We start from the raw sequence: 14,835 nt of genomic DNA on the forward strand, positions 1-14,835 counted from the left end.
CAATACTGTACAATTGACAATTTCTTGCTATTGCGCAATATTGTGCTATTGGATATTTCTTGCTATTGCACAATACTGTGCAATTGAAGATTTCTTGCTATTGCGCAATACTGTGCAATTGAAGATTTCTTGCTATTGTGCAATACTGTGCAATTGAAAATTTCTTGCTATTGCACAATACTTATTTTATAATAATTTACACATCCTGTTTGGTGTGTATCTCCTACCATATCGTTATTATTTGCTTTTAAATATAAAACAGAAATAACCAACTTAAAATGGAAAATTTTAAAAGAAAAAAAAAACGGAAAAAAAAAAAAATCCCCCCCCCCCAAATTTTTTGAACCCCCTTATGATTCATCACCCCCAAACTCAATCCCAGCCTTCCCTTTGTGGTATGGTACCTTGCAGTACAATTTCAGAGAGATCCATACACTTGAACACAAGTTATTGTCTGGAAACTAGAAAAATGCTTATTTTTGGCCCCTTTTTGGCCCCAAATTCCTAAACGTTTTGGGCAATTACCCCCAAAATCAATCCCAGCATTCCCTGTGTGATATGGAACCTTGTGGTACAATTTCAGAGAGATCCATACACTTGAACACAAGTTATTGTCTGGAAACTAGAAAAATGCTTATTTTTGGCCCCTTATTCCTAAACGTTTTGGGCAATTACCCCCAAACTCAATTCCAGCTTTCCCTTTGTGATATGGAACCTTGTAGTACAATTTCAGAAAGATCCATACACTTACACACAAGTTATTGTCATGAAACTAAAAAAATGCTTGTTTTTTGCCCCTAATTCCTAATATTTTGAGGCAATTACCCCCAAAATTAATCCCAGTATTCCCTGTGTGACATGGAACCTTGTGGTACAATGTCAGAGAGATCCATACACCAACACACAAGTTATGTCTGGAAGTTACAAAAATGCTTATTTTTGGCCCCTAATTCCTTAACTGTTGGTACCATAACCCCCAAAATCAATCCCAACCTTCCTTTTGTGGTATTGAACCTTATGGTAAAATTTCATAGAGATCCATTTACTTAAACTAAAGTTAGAGTGCGAAAACCAATGTGTCTTCGGACGATGCCGGACGACGCCAACGCCAGATGACGACGACGCCAACGTCATACCAATATACGACCGCAAAAATTTTTTGCGGTCGTATAAAAATACATCAAGATTTCTCTTTTAAATCAAAATTAAAATTTTTTATCAAAACAAGAAATTTGATTTCCCCACTCTAACATATTTTAATTCTCTGGTTTTACCAAAAAAAATGAATGATTATACATTTGAGCAAGTACAATTCTTTGTACCATTAGAAAACAGAATTTTTTTCAAATTAATCACAACTTAAAAATAACCCTAAAATATTTATCAACTACAATCTCTTTTTAATTAGTTTTTCTAATTTTCTTATACGACTAGACTCTTGATCAGGAGCTGATGTCACTTGTGTCTGATCATTAGCACTACCCAGTATAGATGATATAGGTATTCTTGCTCTGTATATCTCTAATAAATTACTCTGTTCACTTCTTCTTAACCCCTACAATATAGATAATAAATTCTTATTAAGAAATCTACATGTTGACACTGCATTTACTCTGTAAAATTTTTTATCCTTGAAATATTGAAAATGTTATAGAAACGGTAAGTCTACAAAGGTATGCCGCATGTGCCCACTCTATGAATTTCACAAGTAGATGAAGCTTTGTTAACTTTTAAACTATATTTTACAAAACTCAGCAAATGAAAATATATAAATATTAGAACCAGTAAATTTTAGAACCTCGATATGGTTTGTGTGAATGTTAGATGTAGAAGTGAATAAAATTACTATAATTGTCTATCTTGGTAAACTTGTTTTGTTGGTTTGCTGTCTTCATTTTCCCAAAATCTTATTTTTACTAATATATATTTTCATATATAACTGTTGTATAAAAATTATTTGATTAATTTTCCAGCATTGCAATCAATCTGACATACGTCTTATCTTTGGAGTGTTTACAGATTTATAAGGTATCACATCACAAAGACAAGTCATTTTGTACAGATGCTTGTCTATTGATGAGTACAGTATGTGGAACGTCTTGATGTCTTTTTTTGACATTAGGTTGCTGTCTTGTTGACATATACCCTTGTACTCATATTTATAACTGACAAAGAATCTGGGGGTAACCTCAGCAAATTACCAAGAGGTAAATCTCTTTTTTTTGCCAGCACCTTACAAACTGAAAAATTTTGATGCTGGGTATAAACTATAGACTTCGGTTAGTACATTTTAAACTGAAATGTTTTGATACACTTTAAGGGTACATAGATTGACTGATAGTAATTATCAGTTGATTGATTGTTGATTGTTTAACATCTAGAGGCAATTTTTCATGCATATTTCAGCCTGACAGAATCAATAAATGTAAAAGTGATGTGCGGATACTGTAAATTCAGAAATTATTGAATGCATTTATTATTGCGGATTTGGCAGAATGGACTAAAATGTGAGATTAATTATTGCGATTTCAGGTAAATCGGCATACAGTTATATGTATCAGATATAAGAATGTGAGTTCTTATCATTGTGATACTCATTCAGTTGTATAATTTGCATTATAAAAACCTTGCAATAATTTCTGAATTTACAGTACTACAAACAATATTTCGTAACTAATGTATAGTCAAATTTGTATATAAAGGTGACCCTTGGGACTAGAGAAAACTGGCCTTGTACGAAAGGTGACCCTTGGGACTAGAGAAAACTGGCCTTGTACGAAAGGTGACCCTTGGGACTAGAGAAAACTGGCCTTGTAAGAAAGGTAACCATTGGGACTAGAGAAAACTGGCCTTGTACGAAAGGTAACCATTGGGACTAGAGAAAACTGGCCTTGTAAGAAAGGTGACCCTTGGGACTAGAGAAAACTGGCCTTGTAAGAAAGGTGACCCTTGGGACAAGAGAAAACTGGCCTTGTAAGAAAGGTGACCATTGGGACTAGAGAAAACTAGCCTTGTAAGAAATGTGACCCTTGGGACTAGAGAAAACTGGCCTTGTAAGAAAGGTGACCCTTGGGACTAGAGAAAACTGGCCTTGTAAGAAAGGTAACCATTGGGACTAGAGAAAACTGGCCTTGTAAGAAAGGTAACCATTGGGACTAGAGAAAACTGGCCTTGTACGAAAGGTTACCATTGGGACTAGAGAAAACTGGCCTTGTAAGAAAGGTGACCCTTGGGACTAGAGAAAACTGGCCTTGTAAGAAAGGTGACCCTTGGGACTAGAGAAAACTGGCCTTGTAAGAAAGGTGACCCTTGGGACTAGAGAAAACTGGCCTTGTAAGAAAAGTGACCGTTGGGACTAGAGAAAACTGGCCTTGTAAGAAAGGTAACCATTGGGACTAGAGAAAACTGGCCTTGTAAGAAAGGTAACCATTGGGACTAGAGAAAACTGGCCTTGTAAGAAAGGTAACCATTGGGACTAGAGAAAACTGGCCTTGTACGAAAGGTAACCATTGGGACTAGAGAAAACTGGCCTTGTAAGAAAGGTAACCATTGGGACTAGAGAAAACTGGCCTTGTACGAAAGGTAACCATTGGGACTAGAGAAAACTGGCCTTGTAAGAAAGGTGACCCTTGGGACTAGAGAAAACCGGCCTTGTAAGAAAAGTGACCCTTGGGACAAGAGAAAACTGGCCTTGTAAGAAAGGTGACCCTTGGGACTAGAGAAAACTGGCCTTGTAAGAAAGGTGACCCTTGGGACTAGAGAAAACTGGCCTTGTAAGAAAGGTGACCCTTGGGACTAGAGAAAACTGGCCTTGTAAGAAAGGTAACCATTGGGACTAGAGAAAACTGGCCTTGTACGAAAGGTGACCCTTGGGACTAGAGAAAACTGGCCTTGTAAGAAAGGTAACCATTGGGACTAGAGAAAACTGGCCTTGTACGAAAGGTAACCATTGGGACTAGAGAAAACTGGCCTTGTAAGAAAGGTGACCCTTGGGACTAGAGAAAACTGGACTTGTAAGAAAGGTAACCATTGGGACTAGAGAAAACTGGCCTTGTAAGAAAGGTAACCATTGGGACTAGAGAAAACTGGCCTTGTAAGAAAGGTGACCCTTGGGACTAGAGAAAACTGGACTTGTAAGAAAGGTAACCATTGGGACTAGAGAAAACTGGCCTTGTAAGAAAGGTAACCATTGGGACTAGAGAAAACTGGCCTTGTACGAAAGGTGACCCTTGGGACTAGAGAAAACTGGCCTTGTAAGGGTAAACTATATTTTACAAAACTCAGCAAATGAAAATATATAAATATTAGAACCAGTAAATTTTAGAACCTCGATATGGTTTGTGTGAATGTTAGATGTAGAAGTGAATAAAATTACTATAATTGTCTATCTTGGTAAACTTGTTTTGTTGGTTTGCTGTCTTCATTTTCCCAAAATCTTATTTTTACTAATATATATTTTCATATATAACTGTTGTATAAAAATTATTTGATTAATTTTCCAGCATTGCAATCAATCTGACATACATCTTATCTTTGGAGTGTTTACAGATTTATAAGGTATCACATCACAAAGACAAGTCATTTTGTACAGATGCTTGTCTATTGATGAGTACAGTATGTGGAACGTCTTGATGTCTTTTTTTGACATTAGGTTGCTGTCTTGTTGACATATACCCTTGTACTCATATTTATAACTGACAAAGAATCTGGGGGTAACCTCAGCAAATTACCAAGAGGTAAATCTCTTTTTTTTGCCAGCACCTTACAAACTGAAAAATTTTGATGCTGGGTATAAACTATAGACTTCGGTTAGTACATTTTAAACTGAAATGTTTTGATACACTTTAAGGGTACATAGATTGACTGATAGTAATTATCAGTTGATTGATTGTTGATTGTTTAACATCTAGAGGCAATTTTTCATGCATATTTCAGCCTGACAGAATCAATAAATGTAAAAGTGATGTGCGGATACTGTAAATTCAGAAATTATTGAATGCATTTATTATTGCGGATTTGGCAGAATGGACTAAAATGTGAGATTAATTATTGCGATTTCAGGTAAATCGGCATACAGTTATATGTATCAGATATAAGAATGTGAGTTCTTATCATTGTGATACTCATTCAGTTGCATAATTTGCATTATAAAAACCTTGCAATAATTTCTGAATTTACAGTACTACAAACAATATTTCGTAACTAATGTATAGTCAAATTTGTATATAAAGGTGACCCTTGGGACTAGAGAAAACTGGCCTTGTACGAAAGGTGACCCTTGGGACTAGAGAAAACTGGCCTTGTACAAGGTGACCCTTGGGACTAGAGAAAACTGGCCTTGTAAGAAAGGTAACCATTGGGACTAGAGAAAACTGGCCTTGTACGAAAGGTAACCATTGGGACTAGAGAAAACTGGCCTTGTAAGAAAGGTGACCCTTGGGACTAGAGAAAACTGGCCTTGTAAGAAAGGTGACCCTTGGGACTAGAGAAAACTGGCCTTGTAAGAAAGGTGACCCTTGGGACTAGAGAAAACTGGCCTTGTAAGAAAGGTAACCATTGGAACTAGAGAAAACTGGCCTTGTAAGAAAGGTAACCATTGGGACTAGAGAAAACTGGCCTTGTACGAAAGGTAACCATTGGGACTAGAGAAAACTGGCCTTGTAAGAAAGGTGACCCTTGGGACTAGAGAAAACTGGCCTTGTAAGAAGGGTGACCCTTTGGACAAGAGAAAACTGGCCTTGTAAGAAAGGTAACCATTGGGACTAGAGAAAACTGGCCTTGTAAGAAAGGTGACCCTTGGGACTAGAGAAAACTGGCCTTGTAAGAAAGGTGGCCTTTGAATTGAGGTTCAAAGTACATAAGTATTACTACAGTTGGACAGGAAGAGGGTTACCTGAGAAGACAGGTGTTCGTCTAATAAAGATGACCTTTATACCAGGTTTGACTACTATTCATTGATTGTTAGAATTATAAAACTGGGAAAAATACACATTGTTGCTCATAGAAAAATAATTTATATTGACATTACATTTCCTCTCACCTTCATTTCTAAAACTTTCTGGAATTCATTAATATCTGAATCACTCAATAATCTAATGTAATTATCTACAAAACCTTGTGGCTGTTCATGTGGTGACATCACAACCTATAATATATAATATCATATTGTAAGGTATATAAAGGTATAATGTGGTGACATCACAACCTATAATATATAATATCATATTGTAAGGGATATAAAGGTATAATGTGGTGACATCACAACCTATAATATATAATATCATATTGTAAGGGATATAAAGGTATAATGTGGTGACATCACAACCTATAATATATAATATCATATTGTAAGGGATATAAAGGTATAATGTGGTGACATCACAACCTATAATATATAATATCATATTGTAAGGGATATAAAGGTATAATGTGGTGACATCACAACCTATAATATATAATATCATATTGTAAGGGATATAAAGGTATAATGTGGTGACATCACAACCTATAATATATAATATCATATTGTAAGGGATATAAAGGTATAATGTGGTGACATCACAACCTATAATATATATCATATTGTAAAGGATATAAAGGTATATATAAAATAAAATGCTTCACTGAGCGCAGCCTGATACGACCGCAGTGGTCGAACCCTGAACAGTTGGGGCAAATTTGGACACAATATTCAAGCTTGATACTGTCTGAATTTGGATTGTGATCAAATTTTTGACATACTATAGGTTTCTGACACAAAATAAATGTGGTCAAGGATCTTATAAATCCATTGTGCAATACTGTGCAATTGAAGATTTCTTCTTGAAACTTTTCAAAAGTTCAAAATTTTAAAAATTTTATAAAAAATAAATATGAATCCCTTACAAAAATTGGGAAACCCCCCCCCCCCCCCCAACTTTTTGAAACCCCCTTGGAGCAATAACCCCAAAACTCAATCCCAGCCTTTCCTTTGTAGTATGGAACCTTGTAGTATAATTTCAGAGAGATCCATACACTTACACACAAGTTATTGTCTGGAAAATAGAAAAATGCTTGTTTTTGGCCCTTTTTTGGCCCCTATTTCCTACATGTTTGGGGCAATCAACCCCAAACTCAATCCCAGCCTTCCCTTTGTTATATGGAACCTTGTGGTACAATGTCAGAGAGATCCATATACTTACACACAAGTTATTGTCTGGAAACTAGAAAAATGCTTGTTTTGGCCCCTTTTTGGCCCTTAATTCCTAAACTGTTGGCCCCCATAACCCCTAAAATGAATCCCAACCTTCTACTTGTGGTATTAAACATTGTGGTACAATTTCAGAGCAATCAAAATACTAATACACAAGTTATTATCCTGAAACTAGAAAAATGCTTGTTTTGGGCCCCTTTTTGGGCCCCTAATTCCTAAACTATTAAGACCATCATCCCCAAAATCAATCCCAACCTTCCTTTTGTGGTATTGAACCTTTAAAAAAATTTCATAGAGATCCATTCACTTAAACTAAAGTTATTGTCCGGAAACCAATGTGTCTTCTGATGACGACGCAGACATCATACCATTATACGATCCCAAAAATTTTTTGCGGTCATATAACCAGGTAACTTCATCTCATATTTGTGTTAATACCAATAATAACAATAATAGTACCAATTTTACTTCATCAGTCTGTACAAAGTATGGCTTTCTTTAATTATTTTTTGTTTGATGTTTTTTCGTTTGTTTCATGTCATTATCACATTATAATACTGTTATCTGTTTCATTATCATGACTGTTGCTGTGCTGTGCAGTTGACTCCATGTAATGTTTTTTTTTAAATTTCACTGAAACATTTGCACCTCCTTATTTTGGACAGAATAAAAAATCTGATCTTTGAGTGCAGTAAATATTTATTCAATTTTAAGACTTCAACTATGAATTATTTGGCAGGTATCACAATATCAAAACTTTAACCTTATGACAACCTAAGGTTAACCTTTTGTTATTGTAGGCTTCAATTTTTATGCATACTTTAGCATGTTTAGTTTTCTGAGTTTTTTTAAAAGAGTCACTGTGTAAGTTTTTCACTACTAATTGAGAATATATATAATCCATGAATCATAGGCAAAAGTGAAGTAACTCACTTCAAAATTTCATATTATGGTAATAGAATGCATTCCACTAAATTCATCCTTTTTGGCCAATGTCTCTCAATTTGTATATAAGGATTAAACAGGATTGACAACCATTTACATAACATCTTAATCTTGTGTTGCAATGAGGGATGCATCAAGTAAGTAGGAGGAAATTTTGAAGCTATGTTGGTTATAAAGTGGTCAGGTTTTCGAGGTAATATTTAAAATTTATTTTTCCTTTCTTATTTGGTAATGAATTGATAGAAATTTATTTTATATCAAAGTTCTAAAATATAAAATATGGAAAATATTATAGTCATACCGAGAAAATTTGTTTAATATTGAGTTTTAGGAACCCATACTGATTTACATATTTCACATGAAACTGAGAAATTTATTAAAACTTACCTTCAGAATCATTTCTGCTTTTGTCATACCTTTAACAACAATCTTAGTATAACTGAAAATAATTAATTTAATGCATTTTATACAATGTCCTTTAATTGAAACAAAATACCCATCAAAACTAATCAAAGTTCTATAATTTTAAGATACAGCTTTAAATAATATTCATTTTTTTTAACGTATTATTTGTATTTTGTCTCTCCATTTTTTGGTGTATTTTTCCAGTTTCTGTTATTTTCAAAATTCATATATATATTCAGTTTCCATTATTTGTGTTGCATTTAATCTTTCCACTAATATATGATAGTTATAATGTTTACCTTGCTGGTGCTTTTCTTATAACCTGGGAACCTAGTGACGGAAGATCTAATAAAACTGTTTTTAGGGAATGAGTATCTAGTAATAACTGAAAATAGACAAGTATTATCCATGATATACATACCCGGTAACATGAATATAAATTATATATATATATTAACTAGGGTCATCTGTGCTGGTGATGTACTTAGCAAACGGTACTGGAACAAAACTGGAAAGTATCTTTTTTTCGTCAAGTAAGAAGGATATTTCTCTCATTGATTGATAGTACATGTATGCTAAATATATATTGATAAAACAGAGGATAGCAATTTGTTTAAGGATGTACTTAGGTGATATTAAAAAAATCCAGAATTTAAAATTGATACTATAAATCAGAACAGCATTAGTTAAGGACCAAAATAAGCTAAAAATATTGATAGGTTATGGAGCTCTTTTTCGAGATATTTAATTTTTAAATAAAATGCTCCGTGGGGCGCAGAGGTCGAACCCTAAACAGTTGGGGCAAGTATGGACACAACATTTAAGCTTGATACAGCACTGAATTTGGATTGTAATTAAATATTTGACACAGCATAGGTTTCTGACACAGAATGAATGTGGTCTAAGAACTTAAAAAAATTTTAATTTACCTATTCAAACCATATCATTATTATTTGCTTTTATATATAAATCAGAAATAACCAATTTAAAATGGAAAATTTTAAAGAAAAAAAAGGAAAAAAAAAATCCCCCCCCCCCCAATTTTTTGAACCCCCTTATGATTCATCACCCCCAAACTCAATCCCAGCCTTCCCTTTGTGGTATGATACCTTGCAGTACAATTTCAGAGAGATCCATACACTTGAACACAAGTTATTGTCTGCAAACTAGAAAAATGCTTGTTTTTTGGCCCCAAATTCCTAAACGTTTAGGGCAATTACCCCCAAACTCAAACCCAGCTTTCCATTTGTGATATGGAACCTTGTAGTACAATTTCATAAAGATCAATACACTTACACACAAGTTATTGTCCTGAAACTAGAAAAATGCTTGTTTTTTTGCCCCTTTATGGCCCCTAATTCCTAAAATTTTGAGGCAATTACCCCCAAAATCAATCCCAGCCTTCCCTTTGTGATATGGAACCTTGTGGTACAATGTCAGAGAGATCCATACACTAACACACAAGTTATGTCTGGAAGTTACAAAAATGCTTATTTTTGGCCCCTTTTTGGCCCCTAATTCCTTAACTGTTGGTACCATAACCCCCAAAATCAATCCCCACCTTCCTTATGTGGTATTGAACCTTATGGTAAAATTTCATAGAGATCCATTCACTTAAACTAAAGTTAGAGTGCGAAAACCAATGTGTCTTCGGACGACTACGACGACGACGCCAACGCCAACGTCATACCAATATACGACCACAAATTTTTTTTGCGGTCGTATAAAAATGGAGGGAAAAGGCTGACTCAGACTTTTACCTAATATTTGCATTGGTATTATTTGGGTCTCAAATCGAAAGAAAAGAAATCTAGAATCTGCTTAAATTTTGGTAAATGACCTTTTATGGGCTATTGAAATCTTATATGAAAAGAAAAATGGGTGTTATGGGGCAAAATATTTTACCCTGTATTGTAGGAAAAAAACCGAGGAGTCCGAACATCTGACACAAATTCTTAAACCTCCCCTAAGCACATCCTTGCAGAAGAAGAAATGTTTACTTTTGTCAAGCTTTTTTTATTTGATTATTACATTATTTGATCAAGATCTGTTTTAAATATATCAGGTGTTTGAACCTTTCTAAAAAATGATCAGTAAGAACTTAACAAAATCTAGTAAAGCAATTTCACTTTAATAGTATAAAAATGATCAGTAAGAACTTATCAAAATCTAGTAAAGCAATGTCACTTTAATAGTATAAAAATGATCAGTAAGAACTTAACAAAATCTAGTAAAGCAATGTCACTTTAATAGTATAAAAATGATCAGTAAGAACTTAACAAAATCTAGTAAAGCAATGTCACTTTAATAGTATAAAATTGATCAGTAGGAACTTAACAAAATCTAGTAAAGCAATGTCACTTTAATAGTATAAAAATGATCAGTAAGAACTTAACAAAATCTAGTAAAGCAATGTCACTTTAATAGTATAAAAATGATCAGTAAGAACTTAACAAAATCTACTAAAGCAATGTCACTTTAATAGTATAAAAATAAGGAAATGTGGTATGACTGACAATAAGACAACTATCCCCCAGAGTTCAAATGAAGTGGATGTAAGCAATTATAGACAACCGTATGGCCTTCAATAATGAGAAAAATCCCTACCATATAGTCAGCTGTAATAAGCCCCGACATGAAAAATGTGAAACAATTAAAACGAGAGAAAACTAACTCTCTAATTTATAACAAAACAATTCATGATAAACAAATGTCAGACATGAACCAAAAACAACCACTAAACTACAGGCTCCTGACTTGGGACAGGCACATACAGAATGTGGCTGGGTTAAAAATTTTGTGAGCTGTTTCACCTGAGTTATATTGAATTTTACATAAACCATTTATATCAATTACTAATGAATATATTAATTCAACTGTAGTCAATGCTCCAGGCTGTCTGTATCTTACTGCAAGCTGATGAAATAACTGTTTGGGACCATCCTGCAACTTTTGAAGAAGAGACACAGTGATAAAATCAAAAGATTGATAACACAGTGGACAAAACAAGACTGATCTAATCCCGAAAAAACCAGACCAAAATATAAGTGTATGTGTAAACAATAGAGAACACTGAAAATTAAAGCATGAGCTTTACAAACTCCCATGAATACAAAGATTGATATCAGATGTTTCAGAAGGGTAAGCTCAAGTCTGTGTCAAGACAGAAATGTTATGCTATGGTCATCTCAGAAAAAATCCTCAAAAAAACTTGTGATATTATTGTATACCAGACCTACCTGTTCAGCTGCCACTGTGTTGATAGATTTACATCGGAATAAGTTGTTGATGAATTTTGGAATGAATGTACTGAAAAAGAGATAAAACAACTTATTTCTTATGCAACAAAAATACTGCAATCTGATTGGTTAATTACCCCGGTGTAAATAACACCCCACCCTTGTTCACCCCGGGATAAATAAAATTTTGCCAAAAAATAAAAAAAAATAAAATATTTGCCAAAATAAAAAAAGAAAATAAAATGTCAAAAAAAAAAAAAAAAAAATATAAAAAATAAATAAATTTGAGGACAAAAATTTGTAAAAAATTAAAAAAAAAAATTAAAAAAATTTGTCCCCCCCGAAAAATCAAAAGAACAAATTTTTTTTTCTGAATTTCCCACAAATAAAGAAAAAAAGTATTTGACAATACGCAGCAACATCAACTTTAAAAAAATGTTACACTGGAAATTTTTCAATTTTACATCCCGGTTTAAAAATAAGTAAAGGAATTGTTCATAAGAAATAAATTCGTTATCTTGGTGTAATCAGGGGTGTAAAGAATTTTACACCGTTGTTGAAAATTCATACACCCATTCGGCTGCGCCTCAGGGTGTATGAATTTTCAACAACGGTGTAAAATTCTGTACACCCCTGATTACACCAAGATAACTAATAATATAAGGTACATGTAATGGTTATGTATAACATACTTTAAACACAAATAATAAGGTGCACAATTTCAGGTTTTTTAGACCCAAATAACTAGGTAACAATTCTATGTTATCATTTTTACATTATATAATATTCAGGATCTTCACAGGGAATATATGGGCTTATATTTCCTGTCAGTTATTTTTAGAGGACACTGGTAGGGAATATGAGCCCATACTTACCTATCTTTTGATTTATAAAGGTCAATGCTTTCACACTGAAACAAATAAAAGAACATTGTGTCTGAGGACACAAGCGGGGGGTTTGAGGACATGAATGCCCCTGCTCAAGCTTTGCAATTTTCCAAATCAAAAAGGGGCATAACTCTAGAACGGTAAATGACTTACAACCCAAATGCAAAATCTGTCTGCATGTTGTGGTTCTTAGCATTGTGTATGAGTTTCATAAAATGTGGATGAGGAAAACTTAAGTTGAGAGTGCAGAAACTTCAAGTTTGCAATTTTCCAAGTTAAAAAGGGCATAACTCTAGAACAGTAAGTGACTCACTGCCCAAATTCGAACTCTGTCTGCTAGTTTTGGTTCTTTGCATTGTGAATGAGTTTCTTAAAATTTTGATGAGGCAAATCTTAAGTTAGAGTGTGGCAACGAAAATGGGATGGATGGTAGGACAGATGGAAAGACAGACAGACAGAAGGACGGAAAGACGGATGGACGGTCAAGGGTATCACTTAATGTCCCCGTTGCCTACAGCGGGGCATAAAAAGTATACACATATAAGGAAATAAAATACCCATTTTAAAAAGCTTTTTAATAAGAAGGAACAAAAGTTACAGAGCTTCTTTCCTGTTTCATGGCGAGTACAAATAAATTCTGAATTTTCTATCAATGCAAAGATATTTTAGATGATTATACTTACTTAACAAATTTTAGACAGAACTGAGTGAAGAATTTTCTAGATGAAGCTAAGTTATCTCGGATGATTGGTATATTTTGTTTGAGATGTGTAGTCACAGCAGACACATATCCACTCTGGTCACCAACAGCTTCAACTGATGACCAAGACATCTGAAAAACAAGTATATCTAACAATTTTGATCCTTGGGAACCCAATGCTGATGGGTAAGGGTTCCGTGTTTTGTTTTGGTTAGGATTTAGGTGATGATAAGGTTAAAGCAAGTATTAGCTTTATGGTAGTCACAGCAACAGTAAAACCTTATTCAATAAAAATCAGCTATCCTGTTACTATTTTAGGTTGTGAACAGGATACAAATGTTAATTAAAAGTCCATGACAAAGATTATTTTCATACCATCACCTTTTTTCATGACTAACGCAGCTGATTCACATGATTAATTCTCTTACCATGGCTGTCAGAGCTTGTACACATTTTATGTGCCTATATATATATATATATATATATATGTGTACTGTTGATATTTTCCGTGTAATTGCATTGTCATCTCATATATTATGTATACTCCATATACTCTTGTATGAGGTTATTTACTAAACATTTACTTAACTAGTGGCTGACACAATAACATTTTGATAGCTGTAAGAGACTGTTTACTAAGTATTATCCTTACTCATGGCTGTATATTAATATTATCAGGGTACCTTATCGTTAAAAGTGTAGCAGTAAGGTCATTGTTAATAGCTTTAGTGCAATAAATATATTATCAAGTGTTAAAAAAAAGATGCTCTTAATTGAGTGTTTACCTTACTCATGGCTGTAAGAGCAGGCTCACAAGCTGTTTCCAAATCCTGTACAAGTAACTGTATACAACTTGATATCACACTGAAATAAAATAAACAATATTGTAAACATTTGTTACTAAAATTCATTTGTATAGCAAAGATTAATGTATCTATCAAAGGGAGACAACTCTAATTTAATTTCATGGATCTAGAGAATTGCCATTTCTAAAAATTTAAGGGTTACTACTATAGACCAATGATATGATAAGTATATGATGTCATTTAACAATCAATCCTTATTGTAACATCAGAGATGCACAGGAAAATGCAAGAATGTGAAAGTTATCTACAATCCCAGTGAATATGACTTAATATGTATAACCTACAATGATATAACATTTTGTTGAGGCAAAACTTAAAATTGAGAATGGAAACGAAAAATTCAGCAATTTTTCCATTTGTAAAAGGGCATAACTCTAGAAAGGTAAAAGTGATGCCAACCAAATTCAAACTTGATCTGTGTTTTGTGGTAATAAGCATTGTGTATAAGTTTCCTAACATTTGGTAGAGGCAAACTTAAGTTAGAGAATGGAAACCAATTTTGGGACATATGGACGGAAGTACAGACGGACAAGGGTAAAACTTAATGCCCCCTCCGCCTCTGTTTTCTATTTATATGTAATAATTGGACATGGTAATTTCC

At 33.8% G+C, this 14,835-nt stretch overlaps 1 protein-coding gene across 1 annotated transcript in view; it reads right to left on the reverse strand.

Moving 5' to 3' along the window:
• Positions 1 to 317: 317 nt before the first annotated feature.
• The window catches only part of LOC127712364 (vacuolar protein sorting-associated protein 53 homolog), a 28,824-nt gene continuing 14,306 nt past the window's right edge, over positions 318 to 14,835 (reverse strand). Inside the window, exons 14-20 of the mRNA XM_052218752.1 lie at positions 14,154 to 14,232; positions 13,352 to 13,500; positions 11,782 to 11,851; positions 8,842 to 8,927; positions 8,525 to 8,576; positions 6,041 to 6,145; positions 318 to 1,555 (exon numbers count right to left, since the gene is read on the reverse strand). Coding sequence (XP_052074712.1) covers positions 1,388 to 1,555; positions 6,041 to 6,145; positions 8,525 to 8,576; positions 8,842 to 8,927; positions 11,782 to 11,851; positions 13,352 to 13,500; positions 14,154 to 14,232 — 709 coding nt within the window. The 3' untranslated portion in view covers positions 318 to 1,387. The remainder of the gene's footprint in view (positions 1,556 to 6,040; positions 6,146 to 8,524; positions 8,577 to 8,841; positions 8,928 to 11,781; positions 11,852 to 13,351; positions 13,501 to 14,153; positions 14,233 to 14,835) is intronic.

This window comes from Mytilus californianus, unplaced genomic scaffold, assembly GCF_021869535.1.
Source record: "Mytilus californianus isolate M0D057914Y unplaced genomic scaffold, xbMytCali1.0.p SCAF_8, whole genome shotgun sequence".
Taxonomy (NCBI): domain Eukaryota; kingdom Metazoa; phylum Mollusca; class Bivalvia; order Mytilida; family Mytilidae; genus Mytilus; species Mytilus californianus.